The 19,227-nt window shown below is 45.1% G+C and overlaps 1 protein-coding gene across 1 annotated transcript; it reads left to right on the top strand.

Annotated features, from left to right (window-relative positions):
- The first annotated feature begins 1,782 nt into the window (after positions 1–1,782).
- On the top strand, positions 1,783–12,301 carry LOC120999707 (gastrula zinc finger protein XlCGF26.1-like). The gene is made up of 2 exons (XM_040430729.1): positions 1,783–1,823; positions 10,327–12,301. The coding sequence occupies exons 1-2, from the start codon at positions 1,790–1,792 to the stop codon at positions 11,628–11,630; spliced, it is 1,338 nt and encodes a 445-aa protein (XP_040286663.1). The 5' UTR covers positions 1,783–1,789; the 3' UTR covers positions 11,631–12,301.
- Positions 12,302–19,227: the final 6,926 nt, after the last annotated feature.

The raw sequence follows: 19,227 nt of genomic DNA, 5'->3' as shown, positions 1-19,227 counted from the left end.
TACTTTTTCCAGCTGCACTGTGAATGTTTACATGGTGTGTTCAATAAAAACATGGTAACATTTAATTCTTTGTGTGTTATTAGCTTATCCAAGACAATAAACACGTCCAGCTCTTTTCAGTTAAAATAATTTTCTTTGGTTCCTTTATTGAATACGGTACAAAAGATTTGTGTGTGCAGCAAGGAAATTCCAACCTCCTAACGTGGGGCTGCAGAAGATCGTCTACGCGTTTCGAGCACACCTGCTCTTAATCATGACTCCATGTTGGACCCTGACTCGCTCAGTTTTGAATGCTCCCAGAGTTCGGACTCCACCCTCAAAGGAGGAAAGAGAACTCAGGTGTAGGATAATTAGGTAGTACTACTGGGCTCAGCCAGGGACCAACATACTATCTGCAGTGTTCAATAAACAGTGCGCCACCCAGGTGACAGATACATGTATGAATATATACTGTAAACTAACAAATGTCTTACTGGTAAAATTTTTGACATATACAAAAACATTCTAATAATAAAAAATAAAAAAACACAATGTGTGACCACACATTTGTTTCCATGCCAAACATAGCCAAATGCACTAACTTCAGGAGAGTGTGGAGAGGACTGCAGAGGGAAAGAGAAAAAAAAAAGAAGAAAAAAATAACATTATTAGCTTAAAGGGAACCTGTCACCTGAAAAACGCATTAAACCGACCACAGTACCATACAGTATCCCCCAGTGTGTTGCTAATCATGTTTTTCTTGCCTCTTTATGTTTCTTCATACTTGTTAAAAACGATGTTTTAATGTCGGTTGGCGCTGTCTCCGAGTCAGGCTTGGAGTCAAGGGGGACAGCGGCCTAGGCGTCTCCAATCCTGCTCTCCCCGCCTCCCGCCGCCTTGATTGACACGCCGCATCTCAGTGCCGGGACCGCGCTCTCAGCCCGCATGCGCAGTAAAGGGCTGCTGTAGCGCGATCCCGGCTCCGGCTCGTACACTCAGCCGCCTTTAGTCTCGCTACAGCGCATGCGCCCGCCAGCCTTACATACTCGGCTGACTGATATACTATAATAAACAGTCTGGTATATAAGACATCTAAGTAGCTAAGTCATCTCCATTGTACTCTGTTTGTTCATTTATAATTCCCAATTCCTCAGATACTTTACTTCATGTGAGATGTTCTTCCAGATGTAATTTTGCTCTAACTTGTCCTTGTTTCCCTCAGGTTCCTTAGGTGCAGGACTCTCTTCTTCTAAAGCCGATGGTCCTTTCCATCAATGACCCACCAAGGATGGAGAAGGACAGAAACCACATGGCTGCAAGGATATTAGACCTCACCCTGGAGATCATCTCCTTGATAACTGGAGAGGTGAGAGTCTCACATGACATCACTCTTATCTCTAGTAATAAACCAGGGAAATGACTGGAAAGGTGAAGGATTCTTAGAATGTCTGTAGTGATCGGCGTCTCCCCATACACAGGATTACACAGTAGTGAAGAAGTCGTCTGGTGAGTGTGTGACACCCCGTGTGTCAGGAGGATGGAGCAGGACCCAGAGCCCCATCACCGAGCCTCCACCTCATTCCCTGACACATGAGCAGAAGATCCTAGAACTTACCACCAGGATCACTGAGCTGCTGAGCGGAGAGGTGAGCGCTGCTGGGACATTATACAATAATGCCAAGGGAGGGGTCTGGTAATGACTTTATCCTTGTGTTGTCAGGTTCCTAAAAGGTGTCAGGATGTCGCTGTCTATTTCTCCATGGAGGAGTGGGAGTATTTAGAAGAACACAAGGGTCTGTACAAGGACGTCATGATGGAGAATCACCAGTCCCTCACATCACCGGGTAAGAGGAGACCTTCTGTCACGAGGGTATCAAGAGCCACGTCTGACTCCGTTATACCCGGGGTCAGGAAGTCGCAGCGGGTGGCTGCGCGCTCTATATCTAAAGATCACGGTGTTTCTTAGTTATTGTTTTCTGTGTTTGCCTTGCTATCCTTTTTGTCTCTCTCAGGGATCCGTAGCTTCTCCTCCTCAGCTGTTTCTTGTCTGCCACTCCCTACCTCCTTATATTCTCCCCTCACACTTCTCTAGTTGCCAGTTATAGAGCTTCCTGCCTGGACATCTATACTGACCCACTGGAGTGGTTAATCCTGGTTGTTGTTCCTGTGTGCTACCCTCCGGATCCCTGTTTGGCTTATTGTTGTCTCCTGTTGTCGCCCACCTGGGAATATATTTTGAGTCTGTGTTGTCTGTCCTCCCCTTGGTGTTTTCCCTTAGAGTTAGTGGTGCGGACTAGTGTTCCCATCGCCCTGTTCACTACCTAGGGCTCAGCTCAGGGAAAGCCAGGGCTTTAGGCACGTGATCGGCGTACGGGTGAGGAACCCGTCTAGGGACGTCAGGGCAGCCAGGTGCCAGCCGCCAGGTGAGTCAGGGGTCACCATCTTCCCTCTCACTTGGGCAGGGCCTTCCTCGTTCCCTCCCTCTGTGTCACGTATGTGATAGCCACGCCGACCGTGATATTATAACTGGCCCTTACTTTTTGAGAAAAAAAAATAATTTTTTTTTTTTAATTTTTTGTTTGTTTTTTTTTTTCTCTCTACTTAGAATCCAATATGGATCCTATTGATGCCTTGGCAGAACAGCTTCAAAGCCTGTCTTTGGAGGTGGCAGGATTGAAGGCGTCTGTTCTCCAACAACAGCAGCAAATGCAGCAGACCGCACCCCCAGCGGTTGCTATGGGTAACCAGGTTGTCACTGAACCCAAGGTTGCTCTTCCCGACAGATTTTCTGGGGGAAGGGACAAATTTGCGATGTTCCGTGAGGCCTGCAAATTATATTTTAAGTTGCGCCCTTACTCCTCAGGTCATGAAGAACAGCGGGTAGGGATTGTCATTTCCCTGCTTCAGGGGGATCCGCAATCCTGGGCGTTCTCGTTACCCCCTGGTTCTCAGGCTCTTCGGTCAGTGGAGGGATTTTTTGGGGCTTTGGGGCTCATATATGATGACCCTGACCGAGTCGCCCTGGCTGAGTCGAAGTTACGGAGACTCCTACAGGGAGATCGGTCAGCAGAGGAATATTGCTCAGAGTTCCGTAGGTGGGCTACGGATACTCAGTGGAACGACCCGGCTCTCAGGAGTCAGTTCTGCTCTGGGTTATCTGAAAGGGTTAAGGATGCACTGGCGCTGTATGAGACCCCCCTTTCCCTTGATGCTGTTATGTCCCTCTCTATCAGAATAGATAGACGTCTTAGGGAGAGATCGAAAATTCTGGAGCAATTGGTTACCTCTCCCAAGCAACAGTCAGCCTGTACTGACTTAGATGAGCCTATGCAGCTAGGCGGAACTTCTCGTCAGGTCTGTCCTCCCGAGGTTCACCGTGGGGGGGGGCTTGTTTTTTCTGTGGGGGGAGGGGTCATTTCATTAATGTCTGTCCCTCCTTTCTCAAAAACAAAAGACCGTCGGAAAACTACTAACCCCGGGCTGTGCGGAGGATGTCAGCCGGGGGGTATACGTTTCCTCCATACGAACATCTCAATTTGTGTTACCAGCGGTCATTGTTTTTGGTGTTAAGACGGAGTCTATTTCTGTTTTTCTAGACAGTGGAGCAGGGGTAAACTTGATTGATGCCCATTTTGCCCGCACTATGGGTTTGTCTCTCTGTACGCTGCAGAGACCTATTCCTGTATTCGCTATATTCTGCTCCTCTGTCTCAGAGAAACCTCACCCACATTGTTCGTAATTTACACCTTCGGGTAGGGGACCACCATAATGAGTGTCTTTCATGTTACGTTCTGGAGGGCCTTCCCTCTCCGGTGGTATTGGGTCTTCCCTGGTTGGTAGCGCACAATCCAGTGGTGGATTGGCAGGCCAGGGAGATATTGGAGTGGAGTGAGCATTGCAGAGAGAATTGCTTAAATAACAATTGCTTAATCGCCTCCATAGCTTCCCTACCTACATTTATTTCGGACTTTGAGGACGTTTTTTCTGAAAAGGGTTGTCAGAAACTACCACCTCATCGTCCTTATGATTGCCCGGTTAACCTGATTCCCGGGGCAAAATTACCCAAGTCCAGGTTGAAAAATGTGTCTTCGCTGTTCAGGAATTACAGTTCCTGGGATATCTATTATCTGCTTCAGGTTTCCGCATGGATCCTGGGAAGGTCCAGGCAATTTTAGATTGGGATCTTCCTGAGAACCTTAAAGCCCTACAACGGTTTTTGGGTTTCGCTAATTTCTATAGAAAGTTCATTAAAAATTATTCAGTGATCGTTAAACCCCTTACCGACATGACTAGGAAGGGGACGGATTTTTCCAAATGGTCTGACGCCGCTAAAGATGCATTTTCCTCTCTAAAGGAGAGGTTTACCTCGGCACCTTTTCTAATTCAACCTGATGTCTCCCAGCCTTTTATTGTCGAGGTAGATGCGTCAGAGGTGGGAGTGGGAGCTGTATTGTCTCAGGGTCCGTCTCCTGGCAAATGGCGTCCTTGCGCTTTCTTTTCCAAAAAATTATCTTCTGCGGAGAAGAATTATGATATTGGAAATAGGGAACTGTTGGCGATTAAACTGGCGCTTGAAGAGTGGCGTCACTTCTTAGAGGGAGCAATCCACCCCGTCATGGTGATTACGGATCACAAGAACCTTCTGTACCTAGAATCGGCTAAACGTCTCACCCCTAGACAAGCTAGGTGGTCGCTATTCTTTACCAGATTTAACTTTGTAATCACCTATCGTCCTGGGGCAAAAAATACCAAGGCAGACGCATTATCTCGTAGTTTCCCTGGAGGGGGTAATGTTTGTGATCCGGTACCTATTTTACAAAGAGGAGTGGTTGTCTCTGCTGTACACTCTGTTCTAGAGGGAAAGGTGTTAGAGGCTCAGGGGGACGCCCCGGCCTCTTGCCCCTCAGAGAAATTGTTTGTACCGTTAAACCTGCGTCTTGAATTATTAAAAGAACATCATAATTCGGCACTTGCTGGACACCCGGGTAGTAAAGCAACCTTGGAGCTTTTATCTCGTCGTTTTTGGTGGCCAAGGTTGCGTCAGGATGTAATGGATTTCGTGTCTACTTGTTCTACTTGTGCACGCGCGAAAGTCTCTCATACACGTCCAGCAGGGTCTTTATTGCCACTTTTCATCCCCAATAGGCCATGGACACATCTGTCAATGGATTTCATCACTGACTTACCGTTGTCGGCGGGTAAAACAGTTATCTTAGTAGTAGTAGACAGGTTTAGCAAAATGGTACACTTTATTGCGCTACCCGCACTTCCTAATGCTAAAACTCTCGCTCAGGTGTTTATCAGTGAAATCGTGAAGCTTCACGGGGTCCCTTCCGATGTGGTTTCGGATCGGGGAACCCAGTTTATTTCTAAGTTTTGGAAAGCTTTTTGTTCCCGTTTGGGGGTTCACTTGTCCTTTTCCTCAGCTTTCCATCCTCAGTCGAATGGACAGACTGAGCGTACCAACCAAAACCTAGAAACATATTTAAGGTGTTTTGTGTCTGAAAACCAAGAGTTGTGGTCATCATATTTACCGTTAGCTGAGTTTGCCATAAATAATCATTATCAGGAGTCCACTGGCAAGTCACCATTCCTTGGTGCATACGTTTTCATCCCTAATTTTGTACTTTCAAAGAGGGGGGGGTCTTCTGGGGTTCCCGAAGAGGAAAGGTTTTCTTCATCTCTTTCATCGGTATGGCAGAAGGTGCAAGTTAACTTGAAAAAGATGAGTGGTAAATATAAATGCATGGCCGATAAGAAACGGTCGCCAGGTCCGGACCTAGGAGGGAATGACTATGTGTGGTTGTCTACTAGGAATATTAAGTTGAAGGTTCCTTCTTGGAAACTGGGTCCTAGGTTCATTGGTCCCTATAAAATAGTAGCCGTCATTAACCCTGTGGCTTTTCGCCTGGAGCTACCTCAGACTTTTAAGATCCATAACGTCTTCCATAAATCGTTACTCAAGAAGTATGTTCCACCTCTAGAACCATCGCTGCTGCCACCTCCTCCTGTTATTGTGGATGGTAATCTGGAGTTTCAAATAGCCAGAATTGTTGATTCTCGTCGGGTCCGCCGCTCTCTTCAGTATCTTGTGCATTGGAGGGGTTACGGTCCCGAGGAAAGAATGTGGGTTCCAGCGTCAGAGGTAAACGCCAACAGGTTAATTCAGACTTTCCATGCCTCTCATCCGGAGAGACCTGGTCCTGAGTGTCCGGAGGCCCCTCGTGAAAGGGGGGGTACTGTCACGAGGGTATCAAGAGCCACGTCTGACTCCGTTATACCCGGGGTCAGGAAGTCGCAGTGGGTGGCTGCGCGCTCTATATCTAAAGATCACGGTGTTTCTTAGTTATTGTTTTCTGTGTTTGCCTTGCTATCCTTTTTGTCTCTCTCAGGGATCCGTAGCTTCTCCTCCTCAGCTGTTTCTTGTCTGCCACTCCCTACCTCCTTATATTCTCCCCTCACACTTCTCTAGTTGCCAGTTATAGAGCTTCCTGCCTGGACATCTATACTGACCCACTGGAGTGGTTAATCCTGGTTGTTGTTCCTGTGTGCTACCCTCCGGATCCCTGTTTGGCTTATTGTTGTCTCCTGTTGTCGCCCACCTGGGAATATATGTTGAGTCTGTGTTGTCTGTCCTCCCCTTGGTGTTTTCCCTTAGAGTTAGTGGTGCGGACTAGTGTTCCCATCGCCCTGTTCACTACCTAGGGCTCAGCTCAGGGAAAGCCAGGGCTTTAGGCACGTGATCGGCGTACGGGTGAGGAACCCGTCTAGGGACGTCAGGGCAGCCAGGTGCCAGCCGCCAGGTGAGTCAGGGGTCACCATCTTCCCTCTCACTTGGGCAGGGCCTTCCTCGTTCCCTCCCTCTGTGTCACGTATGTGATAGCCACGCCGACCGTGATACCTTCCATGACTGTAGAGAAGAGACCAGTTTTGAGAGTCAGATTCCACCATCATCTGATCATCACATATAGACAATGTATTCAGTCACTGTATGTATTTCCTATAGATTAATGAAGAGGGTCCGGAGAACATAATAAAGCTAGTACTGTATATACTGTGTGGTTTCGCTCTGGTGGACAGGATTAGCGGACGCAGTATAGAGGCAACAACAAGTTCTTTGGATCAAACAGTTCAGTGTTTTATTCACACTTTAGGCAAGTGACAAAACAAGCAGTCATAATCAAGCAAAAAGTCACCTTGCGGTGTTGGTGGTACTTCACACCATATGGCAATTCTGCCTCAAAGAGTCCTTGCTGATAGCAGCACCAACCTGTTTTCATGCCAAACAGGTAGCAAGCCTTCATTCAGACACAAGGCTTCCAGATCCCAACACAGAGACCTCGCTTCTGAGCCTAGCTGCCTATTTAAGGATAGCCAGGTGCTACCAAAACCTGTACCGACACTTAAAATCCGGTCCGGTATTTATCTCACCTGGCTGTAAATCAGCCCAGCAGCACATGCTGGGAGGAAAATACCTGCCTTGCCAGACAAAACCTCTCACTGTGTCACAATCCCTTTGTTCAATCCTGAGGGGGTGAACACAGGCTAGACAGTGTTCCCGGAACAGAGCATCCGCGTTTCCCTGTAACTGGCCTGCCCTGTGTTCCACCTAAAACATCAAGTTTTGTAGGGAGAGAAACCATCGGGTGACCCTGGCATTTCTGTCCTTGGTCTGGCTCATCCACTTGAGAGGGGAGTGGTCAGTCACCAATAAATAATAGCGGAGAGATTCTATTTCCCACTTAATAGCCAGGCACTCTCTCTCCACTATACTATACTGGGTCTCGGCAGGGGTGAGCTTACGGTTGAGGAAGACAACGGGATGCTCCTCCCTGTTGACTACCTGAGACAGTACAGCACCGAGGCCTACTTCGGAGGCATCGGTCTGTATTATAAACTCCCTTTTGAAGTCGGGCGTTACCAAAACCGGGGACCCGCACAGGGCCAACTTCAAAGCGAAGAAAGCCTCTTCCGCCCGATCATCCCAGTAAACGATCATTGACTTGTGTCCCTTCAAGAGCCCTGTCAAGGGCGCGGCAAGAGTAGCAAAGTGGGGAACAAACATCATGTAATAGCCCACCATTCCCAGGAATAACTTTATTTCCTTAGTGGTGACAGGTCGGGGCCAATTCCGTATCGCCTCTATTTTGTTCACTTGGGGTTTCATGACTCCGCGCCCAATGACATAAACCAGGTACTTAGTCTCTTTTAACCCTATCGCACATTTTTTGGGGTTCGTGGTTAGGCCAGCTTTCCGAAGGAAGTCCACTACAGCCTGCAGTGGTGACTTTCCCAGTCGTTACTGTGGATGACAATATCGTCAAGGTAAGCCAAAGCGTACCGACGATGTGGCCGAAGCACGATGTCTATTTGATGCTGAAAAGTGGCGGGGTCGCCATGCAGACCAAAGGGTAAGACCTTATATTAATACAGCCCCTTAGGCGTGATGAAGGCAGTTTTCTCTTTGACAGCCTCTGGAAAGGGCACCTGCCAGTACCCTTTTGTGAGGTCCAAAACAGAAAAATACCGGGCTTGTCCTTACCTCTCGATGAGCTCATCCACCTGGGGCATGGGATACATATCTAATTTGGAAACCTCGTTAAGTTTTGGAAAGTCGTTACAAAACTGCAACGTCCCGTCTGGCTTGGGTATCAATACTATATGACTGGCCCACTCACTTTTTGACTCCTGAATGACTTTTAGCTGCAACAGTAGCTGCACCTCCTCCGATATGGCTTGTCGCTGAGCCTCGGGCACCCGGTATGGTTTTAATAGGACTTTTGCCTGGAGCTCAGTGACAATGTTATGCTGGATTATGGAAGTGTGTCCAGGGAGGTCCGAGAACACATCCGTGTTCCGACTAACGAACTCCCTGGCCTCCTGAGTCTGTTTAGAGGAGAGGTTGTCAGCAATTTTTACTGTGGCAGCCACCTCTCTTGCATCAGACAGAGGGGCTGGTACCTCTTCTCCTAGAAAACCCAGCCACGGGCTGTCTTCTGTACAGGTTTCCCTATCTTTTCACGGTTTGAGTAAATTCTGCTGGCGAAACGGCGTTGGGTCAGGAGTCGGCCGAGAGATCTCTGCACCATTCAGGGTATGTTTATACTTTGTCCTTTTTATTTTAACCTCAATCTCTACAATCGTCTCCTTTGCACTTTGTTTGGGGCGTTGCTGCTATGAGGTTTTGAGGTATGGTCTTTCAGCTAGCATTCTTTTTCCCTGTTATTTCGTGCATTGATCTCCCGGCCTCTCCTTGGGTCCTGCTACTCATCTGTGTGTCCCGCCTTGTACTGCCTGTTTTATTATATATGTATGTATTGTTTATATGTTTATATATACTTACAATAAAGTTGTTTGGATCTTCATACATATGTAAGTTATTTTCATTCATTTTTTTGGTGATTATTATGACTCCTTGGGGGTCCGATGTTTTTGATATTAATCTGTCCGGTTAATATTGGTTGACCAATGACTAAGATGTGTTGATGCCCTCTGGCGGACTTCGGTAATGGGCCTATGAGGTCCATAGCTATTCGGTAAAACGGTACTTCGGGAGAGGTACTAGGGGACTAAGGAAATGCGGCTGAGGGCTAGTTATCTGGCAGGTCGGACAAGACTTACAAAACTCTTCCCCTTCTTTGAATATGCTGGGCCAGTAAAACCACTGTAGAATACAATCCTGAGTTTTCTGCAGCCCCAGGTGACCCCCAAGAACATGTTGGTGGGCTTGATCTAACACAAACTTGCGATAAGTCTTGTTGCTCATGGGAACCAATCAGGGTCACTGCTTTAATTTTCTAAGGGCCTCTGAATCAATGGGTGACAGCTGGTGTGAACAGAGCCTTAGGGGGAGAATAAAAAATCTAAAGGTGGCCTCATTGTAGGTTGATCTAAATTGTCAGCAGGGAGCGCAAACACAAGTAGGTGGAGTCAACAAACCTCACTTTAGTGATAGGTGGTTCCAATGCAAAACTACAATGGATCACTGGTCATAAAAGAACCAGAACCGGGGACCAGGTGAGTATGGGTCCGGCCACTCTGTGAGATCTGAAAAAAGTTGGACAACCCCTTTTAGAAAAGTGGCAAGTGTGGTGTAAATGAGTGAAAACTTTCAATATTTATGTGCAAAATGGGCCTTGAATTTTTTTTTACCCATATGTTTTTTTGTCTTCCCATTTTTTATAAGTGCATGTTATTTACTTGCTGAAATTGTACATAATCCTGTTTTCTTATATATCCTATTTATTTTGTTTTCTGGCTTGTTATTGTCTCAATAAAGCTTGACTGGTTAATAGAAATTATATTTCTGCTTTGGTAAACAAAATAAAATTTTGTTTCATTTTCCAGCTGAAGACGGGATGAGCGGCTCTCATAAACATCTCGATTTACCTTCCTGTCATGGAGCAGAAGATAACAACACCGCACAAGATGATTCAGTAACTCCTAATGTACCTTCAGTCCTTCACAGCAGAGATCTATCCATTGATACCGCTGGTCACAAGAAACCTTCATTTAATCAATCACTGATTGGCAATACAAGAAATAAACAGAAACGTGGGAAAATATTTCCATGTGAAAAACGTTTTAAAAAGAAATCTAACCTTTCTTTGCATGAGAGAAATCGCAAAGGTAAAGGGTCATTTTTATGCTCGGAATGTGGAAAATCTTTTATCAGGAAAATCCTTCTAGTTGTACATCAGAGAATTCACACAGGAGAGAAGCCGTATTCATGCTCAGAATGTGGAAAATGTTTTAATCAGAAAGCATCTCTTGTGGGACATTTTAGAATTCACACAGGGGAGAAGCCATATTCATGTACAGAATGTGGAATATGTTTTGCCCATAACTTAGCTCTTTTTAATCATCTGAGAACTCACAAAAGGGAGAAACCATTTGTATGTTCAGAATGTGGAAAATGTTTTAGTCAAAAATCGGATCTCAATCGACATCAAAGAATTCACACAGGAGAAAAACCATTTTTATGTCCTGAATGTGGGAAATGTTTTACTCGGAAATCATCTCTTGTGGAACATCTAAGAATTCACACAGGAGAGAAGCCGTTTTCATGCTCAGAATGTGGAAAATGTTATACCTATCGATTTGCTCTTCTTAATCATCAGAGAAATCACAAAAGAGAAAAGCCATATTCATGCTCAGAATGTTTAAAAACTTTTAGTCAAAAATCGCATCTTGATAGACATCAGAAAACTCACAAAAGAGAGAAGCCATTTTCGTGTTCAAAATGTGGGAAATGTTTTAGTCAAAATTCAAATCTGAATAGACATCAGAGAACTCACACAGGAGAGAAACAGTTTCCATGTCCTGAATGTGGGAAGTGTTTTAGTCAGAAATCATATCTTAGGGAACACCTAAGAACTCACACAGGGGAGAAGCCCTTTTCATGTCCTCAGTGTGAGAAATGTTTTCGTCAGAAATCCAATCTTGTGGAACATCTAAGAATTCACACAGGAGAGAAGCCGTTTTCATGCTCAGAATGTGGAATCTGTTTTGCCCATAAAAGAGGTTTGCTTCATCACTGGAGAACTCACACAGGAGAGACGTTTTCATGCTCAGAATGTGGGAAATGTTTTAGCCTGAGATCGGGTCTTGTTAGACATCAGAGAACTCACACAGGAGAGAAACCTTTGTAATGTTCATATTGTAAAAATTTGGCAGGTGTGGAGCTTCATTGTAGGACCTGCTGTCTAACAATGCCTTCAGATGTATATATAACATTATATTCATACACCATGTTAAATACCATACAGTATAACAAAAAATATACAAGTCACGCGTCCCCTTCTAAAAGACCCTTAATCAGTCAGTTGATCAGTCACATTTATGTAATAGTAGCCATTATGTTTTCATCATAGTAGGAACGTATACAGAAGTTATGGAGTAACTGTTATATCAGTGGGTGTCCTTCCGCTGGGACTCCCACCAATCATAAGAACAGCAGCCTTGTACCCCGCAGGGCCCTGATATGAATGAAGCTACAGCTATGTCCAGTTATGGTTAACCCCTTAATGATTAGATAAATTTTCATTTTTGTATATTTGTTTTTTCCTTCTCCATAACATACATTTCTTCTCAGTCACATGAGGACTTATTTTTGCAGGACAAGTTATACTTTGTAACTGCACTATTTAATTTATCATATTTCCTATTGGAAAATGAAAAACAAAATTCTTTGTGGTGTGAAAAAAAAAATTATGACATAGTTTCTTGGGTATTGTTTTTATGGCGTTCACTGTGCACTAAAAATGAAAAGACGACCTTATTCTGCTGTTTGGTACGATTATGGCATTACAAAACTTATATAGTTTTTGTATTAAAACCTTTAAAAAAATTCTGCCTCTCTATATTCTTACAGCCATAACTTTGTAATATATACAGTGCCTTGAAAAGGTATTCATACTTGAACTTTTCCACATTTTTTCACATTACACCCACAAACTTTTTAAATAAAAATCTGGAAAGTGTGGCGTGCATTTGTATTCAGCCCGCACGCCACAATACTTTGTAGGACCACCTGAAATTACATCCTTAAGTCTACTGGGGTCTGTCTCTTCCAGCTCTGCACATCTAGAGGCTGAACTTTTTGCCCATTATTCTTTGCAAAATTGCTTGCGCTCAGTCAGATTGGATGGAGAGCGTCTCTGAGCAGCAATTGTCAAGTCTTGTCACAGATTCTCAATGGGATTTAGGTCTGGACTGTGACTGGGCAAGTCTAACACATGAATATGTTTTGATCTAAACCCTTCCATTGTAGCTTTGGCTGGTTGTTGAGGGTTGTTGTCCTACTGGAAGGTGAACCTCCACCCCAGTCTCAAGTCTTTTGCAGCCTCTACCAGGTTTTCCTCCAGGATTGTTCAGTATTTAGCTGCATCCATCTTCCCATCAACTCTGACCAGCTTCCCTGTCCCTGCTGAAAAAAATCCTCCCCACAGCATGATGCTGCCACCACCATGTTTCATGGTGTGGATGGTGAGTTCAGGGTGATGTGCAGTGTTAGTTTTCTGTCACACACAGCATTTTGCATTTAGACCAAAAAGTTCAACTTTGGTCTCATCTGACCAGAGCACCTTCTTCCACATATTTGCTGTGTCCCCTACATGGTTTGTAAACTTCAAACAGGACTTCTAATGGCTTGCTTTCAAAAATGGATTTTTTCTTGCCACTCTTCCATAAAGTCCAGATTTGTGGAGTTCACGACTAATAGTTGTCCTGTGGACAGATTCTCCCACCTGAGCCGTAGATCTCTATAGCTCCCCCAGAGTGACCCTGGGCCTATTGACAGTTTCTCTTAGTGCTGTCCTTGCCTGGGCTGTCAGTTTAAGTGGACGGGTGTGTCTTGGTAGGTTTGCAGTTCTGCCATCCTCTTTAATTTTCGGATAATGGATTGAACAGTGCTCCATGAGATGTTCAAGGCTTGGGATATTTTTTTATAACCTAATCCTGATTTACACTTCTCCACAACTTTATCCCTGACCTGTCTGGTGTGTTCCTTGGTTTTCATGATGCTGTTTGATTATTAATGTTCTCTATTAAGACCTTCACAGAACAGCTGAAGTTATACTGAATAAATTACACACAGGTGGACTTTATTTACTAGTTAGGTGACTTCTGAAGGCAATTGGTCACATTGGATTTTATTTAGGGGTATAAGAGTACAGGGGGCTGCTATTGTTATTTTGTGTTGGTCTATCACAAAAAATCCCCCAAAAATACATTTAAGTTTGAGGATATAGCATAGTAACATAGTTTGTAAGGCTGAAAAAGACATCTGTCCATCCAGTTCAGCCTGTTATCCTGCAAGTTGATCCAGAGGAAGAAAATAAAAACCTGTGAGGTAGAAGCCAGTTTTCTCGATTTTGGGGGGAAAAAATTCCTTCCCGACTCCAATCAGGCAATCAGAATAACTTCCTGGATCAACAACCCTTCTCTAGTAACTATAACCTGTAAAATTATTAAAGGGTTTCTATCACTTCGTATGCCATAATTAGCTCTCAGACACTAGCGATCCGCTAGTGTCTGCTCTGGCCAACCATCCTAATATAAGAGCTTTTTGGGCAGCCGTTTTGCTAAAAAAATAACTTTTATAAATATGCTAATGAGCCTCTAGGTGCTATGTGGGCGTCATTAGCACCTAGAGGCTCCGTCTACCTTCATACACAGCCACCGCCCAGCGCGTCCCTCCAGCCCGCCCATCTCCTGATGAATGCGATCCTCCATGTGACGCAACGGACGAATTCTCGCGCATGCGCCGTGCGCGGCTGTATTCGGCGCATGCGCAGAGAATGTCTGACCGCTTCCCTGCTCAGACATCTCCACTGCGCCTGTTCCTTGGAGCACTATGACGTCATCGGCGCAGGCGCAGTGGAGATGTCTGAGCAGGGAAGCGGTCAGACATTCTCTGCGCATGCGCCGAATACAGCCGCGCACTGCGCATGCGCGAGAATTCGTCCGTTGCGTCACACGGAGGATCGCATTCATCAGGAGATGGGCGGGCTGGAGGGACGCGCTGGGCGGTGGCTGTGTATGAAGGTAGACGGAGCCTCTAGGTGCTAATGACGCCCACATAGCACCTAGAGGCTCATTAGCATATTTATAAAAGTTATTTTTTTAGCAAAACGGCTGCCCAAAAAGCTCTTATATTAGGATGGTTGGCCAGAGCAGACACTAGCGGATCGCTAGTGTCTGAGAGCTAATTATGGCATACGAAGTGATAGAAACCCTTTAAACTCCAGAAATACATCCAGGCCCCTCTTCACCATTACCACCTCCTCAGGCAGAGAGTTCCATAGTCTCACTGCTCTTATTGTAAAGAATCCTCTTCGTCCTTCCTAACCTACATGCGGTACTGGATCGATATATTGTGCTATCTGGTTATAAGCTTAATATGTCTAAGTCCGAGACATTTCCAATCAACATCCCCCCTGAAAGACAACCTTCTCCACAGCAGGTTTAAATACACCTGGCGTACCCACTCCATTAAATATTTAGGGATCCAACTCACCCCCAGTTACTCTTCTCTCTATAAAGCTAATTTCCCATTACTACTATTGGAAATGAACGCCCTCTTTACTAAGTGGAAATCGCTCCTAATTTCCCTCCTAGGTCTTATAGCGGCCATAAAAATGTCTATACTCCCTAAATTCTTGTATCTGTTTGAGACCCTCCCTTTGAGGGTGCCTGCTGCAGTCCTGCGCTCTATACAGTCTGCTTTTACCAATTTTGTATGGAACTATAAATGGCATAGGTTCACTAACCAGATTTTAGTGGCCCCTGCTTCCAATGGAGGTATGGCCCTCCCTAACATAGCCTCTTACTATTTGGCAATGCACCTGAGGCATATTACCTCCTGTTCTACGCTGCATTCATATAATCAATGGAGTGAGGTTGAGTGGCTATGGCTGGCACCGATCCACCCTAGCACTATGATCTGCTATCTTCGCCTCTAAGCTACTGGGCCCCATGCTGTTCACAAGGGAGGTCTGGTTGTGGAACAGGATTAGGTATTACTTGGCTACTCTACGCTCCCCTCTTTCTACCTTTTTTTTCAAACCCCCCCCCCCCCATCTTCTGGAGAGTTCTAGGGCAGGGATGGTTGGACCATGGACTGGGCTGAAGGGCTCTACAGAATTGTCATCCTGAAAGACCCTCTCTGTGCTTGGTTTCTGACGTTTGAGGAACTGCAGGCTAAATTCTCCCTACCAAACACGCTAGTGCTTCAATATCACAAAATACTCCATTATTGTAAGACGGTATTGAAAGCATCAGATGTCCCAGCCCTTTCCCCGTTCGAATGGGTCTGTGTCCGGGGCCCTTCATCCAAAGGCCTGATTTATGACATATACCAGGTCCTATCTGCTTCAGACTTCCCGGTAGGTTTCAAACATACAAACCGGATTCCAAAAAAGTTGGGACACTATACAAATCGTGAATAAAAACTGAATGCAATGATGTGGAGGTGCCAACTTCTAATATTTTATTCAGAATAGAACATAAATCACGGAACAAAAGTTTAAACTGAGAAAATGTACCATTTTAAGGGAAAAATATGTTGAATCAGAATTTCATGGTGTCAACAAATCCCAGAAAAGTTGGGACAAGGCCATTTTCACCACTGTGTGGCATCTCCCCTTCTTCTTACAACACTCAACAGACGTCTGGGGACCGAGGAGACCAGTTTCTCAAGTTTAGAAATAGGAATGCTCTCCCATTCTTGTCTAATACAGGCCTCTAACTGTTCAATCGTCTTGGGCCTTCTTTGTTGCACCTTCCTCTTTATGATGCAGCAAATGTTCTCTATAGGTGAAAGATCTGGACTGCAGACTGGCCATTTCAGTACCCGGATCCTTCTCCTACGCAGCCATGATGTTGTGATTGATGCAGAATGTGGTCTGGCATTATCTTGTTGAAAAATGCAGGGTCTTCCCTGAAAGAGATGACGTCTGGATGGGAGCATATGTTGTTCTAGAACCTGAATATATTTTTCTGAATTGATGGTGCCTTTCCAGACATGCAAGTTGCCCATGCCACACGCACTCATGCAACCCCATACCATCAGAGATGCAGGCTTCTGAACTAAGCGTTGATAACAACTTGGGTTGTCCTTGTCCTCTTTGGTCCGGATGACATGGCGTCCCAGATTTCCAAAAAGAACTTCGAATCGTGACTCGTCTGACCACAGAACAGTCTTCCATTTTGCCACACTCCATTTTAAATGATCTCTGGCCCAGTGAAAACGCCTGAGCTTGTGGATCTTGCTTAGAAATGGCTTCTTCTTTGCACTGTAGAGTTTCAGCTGGCAACGGTGGATGGCACGGTGGATTGTGTTCACTGACAATGGTTTCTGGAAGTATTCCTGAGCCCATTCTGTGATTTCCTTTACAGTAGCATTCCTGTTTGTGGTGCAGTGTCGTTTAAGGGCCCGGAGATCACGGGCATCCAGTATGGTTTAACGGCCTTGACCCTTACGCACAGAGATTGTTCCAGATTCTCTGAATCTTCGGATGATGTTATGCACAGTTGATGATGATAGATGCAAAGTCTTTGCAATTTTTTGCTGGGTAACACCTTTCTGATATTGCTCCACTATCTTTCTGCGCAACATTGTGGGAATTAGTGATCCTCTACCCATCTTGGCTTCTGAGAGACACTGCCACTCTGAGAAGCTCTTTTTATACCCAATCATGTTGCCAATTGACCTAATTAGTGTTAATTGGTCTTCCAGCTCTTCGTTATGCTCAAATTTACTTTTTCCAGCCTCTTATTGCTACTGGTCCCAACTTTTTGGGGATTTGTTGACACCGTGAAAATTGGAATCAACTTATTTTTCCTTTAAAATGATACATTTACTCGGATTAAACGTTTGATCTGTCATCTACGTTCTATTACAAATAAAATATTGACATTTGCCATCTCCACATCATTGCATTCAGTTTTTATTCACAATTTGTTTAGTGTCCCAACTTTTTTGGAATCCGGTTTGTACATACATGAAGAAATGGGAGGATTGGTTGCAGAGGGAGCTCCCCCCCGGAGACTTGGCGGACCATATGGAGCAGAGCACATTCTAGCTCTTCTTCAGTGACCTACAGGGAAAACTAACTGAAGATTCTAACGTTCTGGTACCATACATCGGAAGTATTACATGCCATGAACCCTGGTTTGCCAGATCTCTGCTGACGGTGCTCCCAACCGAAAGCCTCTCTATTCCATATCTTCTGGTCCTGCCCAATTAAAACGTCATTCTGGGCACGGGTTACATGATTCATACAGGTCATTTTAGATATTTCTATCCTGAGGGACCCCCTAACACTCCACTTGAATGTAGTCCCGGTATCAATTAGAGTTCGAGGTGCCAGGTTGCTCCTCCACATGTTAACTGCTGCTAAATGTTTGATTGCACTTCACTGGAAAAGCTCTATGCTTCCTTTGGGTTCTGAACACTACACTCGGATACAAGATATAAGAACCCTGGAATATTCTGTGGCACTCCAGCGGAACAACCTTGGGACACTCGCATGACTTTGCTACCTTTATAGTCATGGAGAGATGATAATTTTCTTCTAATGTACCTCTATTGTTATTTTTTTATAATTGTGTGGTCCTTCTGTGATGGATCGCCATAATCTTATTATACTGTTTGTAATTTCACATATTTTAAAATTCTATAAAATATAAATGGGGAAAAAAAAGAATCCTCTTCTATGTTTGTGTACAAACCTTCTTTCCACCAGACGCAGAGGATGTCCTCTCGTCACAGTCACAGTCCTGGGGATAAATAGATGATGGGAGTGATCTCTGTATTGACTCCTGATATATTTATACATAGTTATTAGATCTCCCCTCAGTCGTCTTTTTTTTCTAAACTGAATAACCCTAATTTTGATAATCTTTCAGGGTACTGTAGTCCATCCATTCCAGTTATTACTTCTCCTCTGAACCCTCTCCAGCTCTGCTATGTCTGCCTTGTTCACAGGAGCCCAGAACTGTACACAGTACTCCATGTGTGGTCTGACTAGTGATTTGTAAAGTGGCAGGACTACATACCCCCCAACCGTCTGGGATCCGACGGGACAGTTCCGGATTACAGTCGCTTTCCCAGTATGGGGGAGGTATGTCCCGCTTTCTGGCAGCTGTCTCCGCGTCCATAGGAAGCAGAGACAGTTGCCTGTATTATGATGAAGCAGAGAGCTGGCATCGGCTCCCTGCTTTATCATTCCTCCCCCCTGCCGGCTCTCCACTCCTCTTGTCTGTGCGGAGGGCGGGGCCGGCCAGCAGTCAGCCTCGGCTCCGCCTCTTTCACAGACCTAGAGCAGCCGATGTCCTGGTGCTGCTGCTAGGAAGGAGGTAAGTATGTGGTGTTTATTTTTTACTTTCTGTGAGGGGCACAATGTGGGCATATTACTGGGGGGCACAATGTGGGCATATTACTGGGGGCACAGCTGGGCATAATTCTCTAAAGACACAATGTGGGCATAATTACTATGTGGGGCATTAAGGGGGCTGGGTGGGATTAGGTATATAGTTATGTTTTGGGCGGAGTTAGAGGCGTGGCCTAGTGTGTAAAAAATGTGCCCGCTTCGCGCACTGCACAATGTGTCCCTCTTTATTTGTTTACAAAGTTGGGAGGTATGGGACTATATTCTCATTATGGGCATCTATTCCCCTTTTGATGCAACCCATAATCTTATTGGCCTTGGCAGCAGCTGCCTGACACTGCTTTCTACAGCTTAG

This window comes from Bufo bufo, chromosome 4 (assembly GCF_905171765.1).
Source record: "Bufo bufo chromosome 4, aBufBuf1.1, whole genome shotgun sequence".
Taxonomy (NCBI): Eukaryota; Metazoa; Chordata; class Amphibia; order Anura; family Bufonidae; genus Bufo; species Bufo bufo.
Note: the sequence above shows the minus strand (reverse complement) of the source record. Positions and strands in the feature narration are given on the sequence as shown.

What these genes read in the sequence shown, in the direction of transcription:
- LOC120999707 (XM_040430729.1), top strand. Translation starts at nt 1,790, where the DNA reads ATGATGGAGAATCACCAGTCCCTCACATCACCGG. An exon ending in CCAGTCCCTCACATCACCGG is followed by an intron (nt 1,824 to 10,326) that starts GTAAGAGGAGAC and finishes TTCATTTTCCAG; the next exon opens with CTGAAGACGGGATGAGCGGC.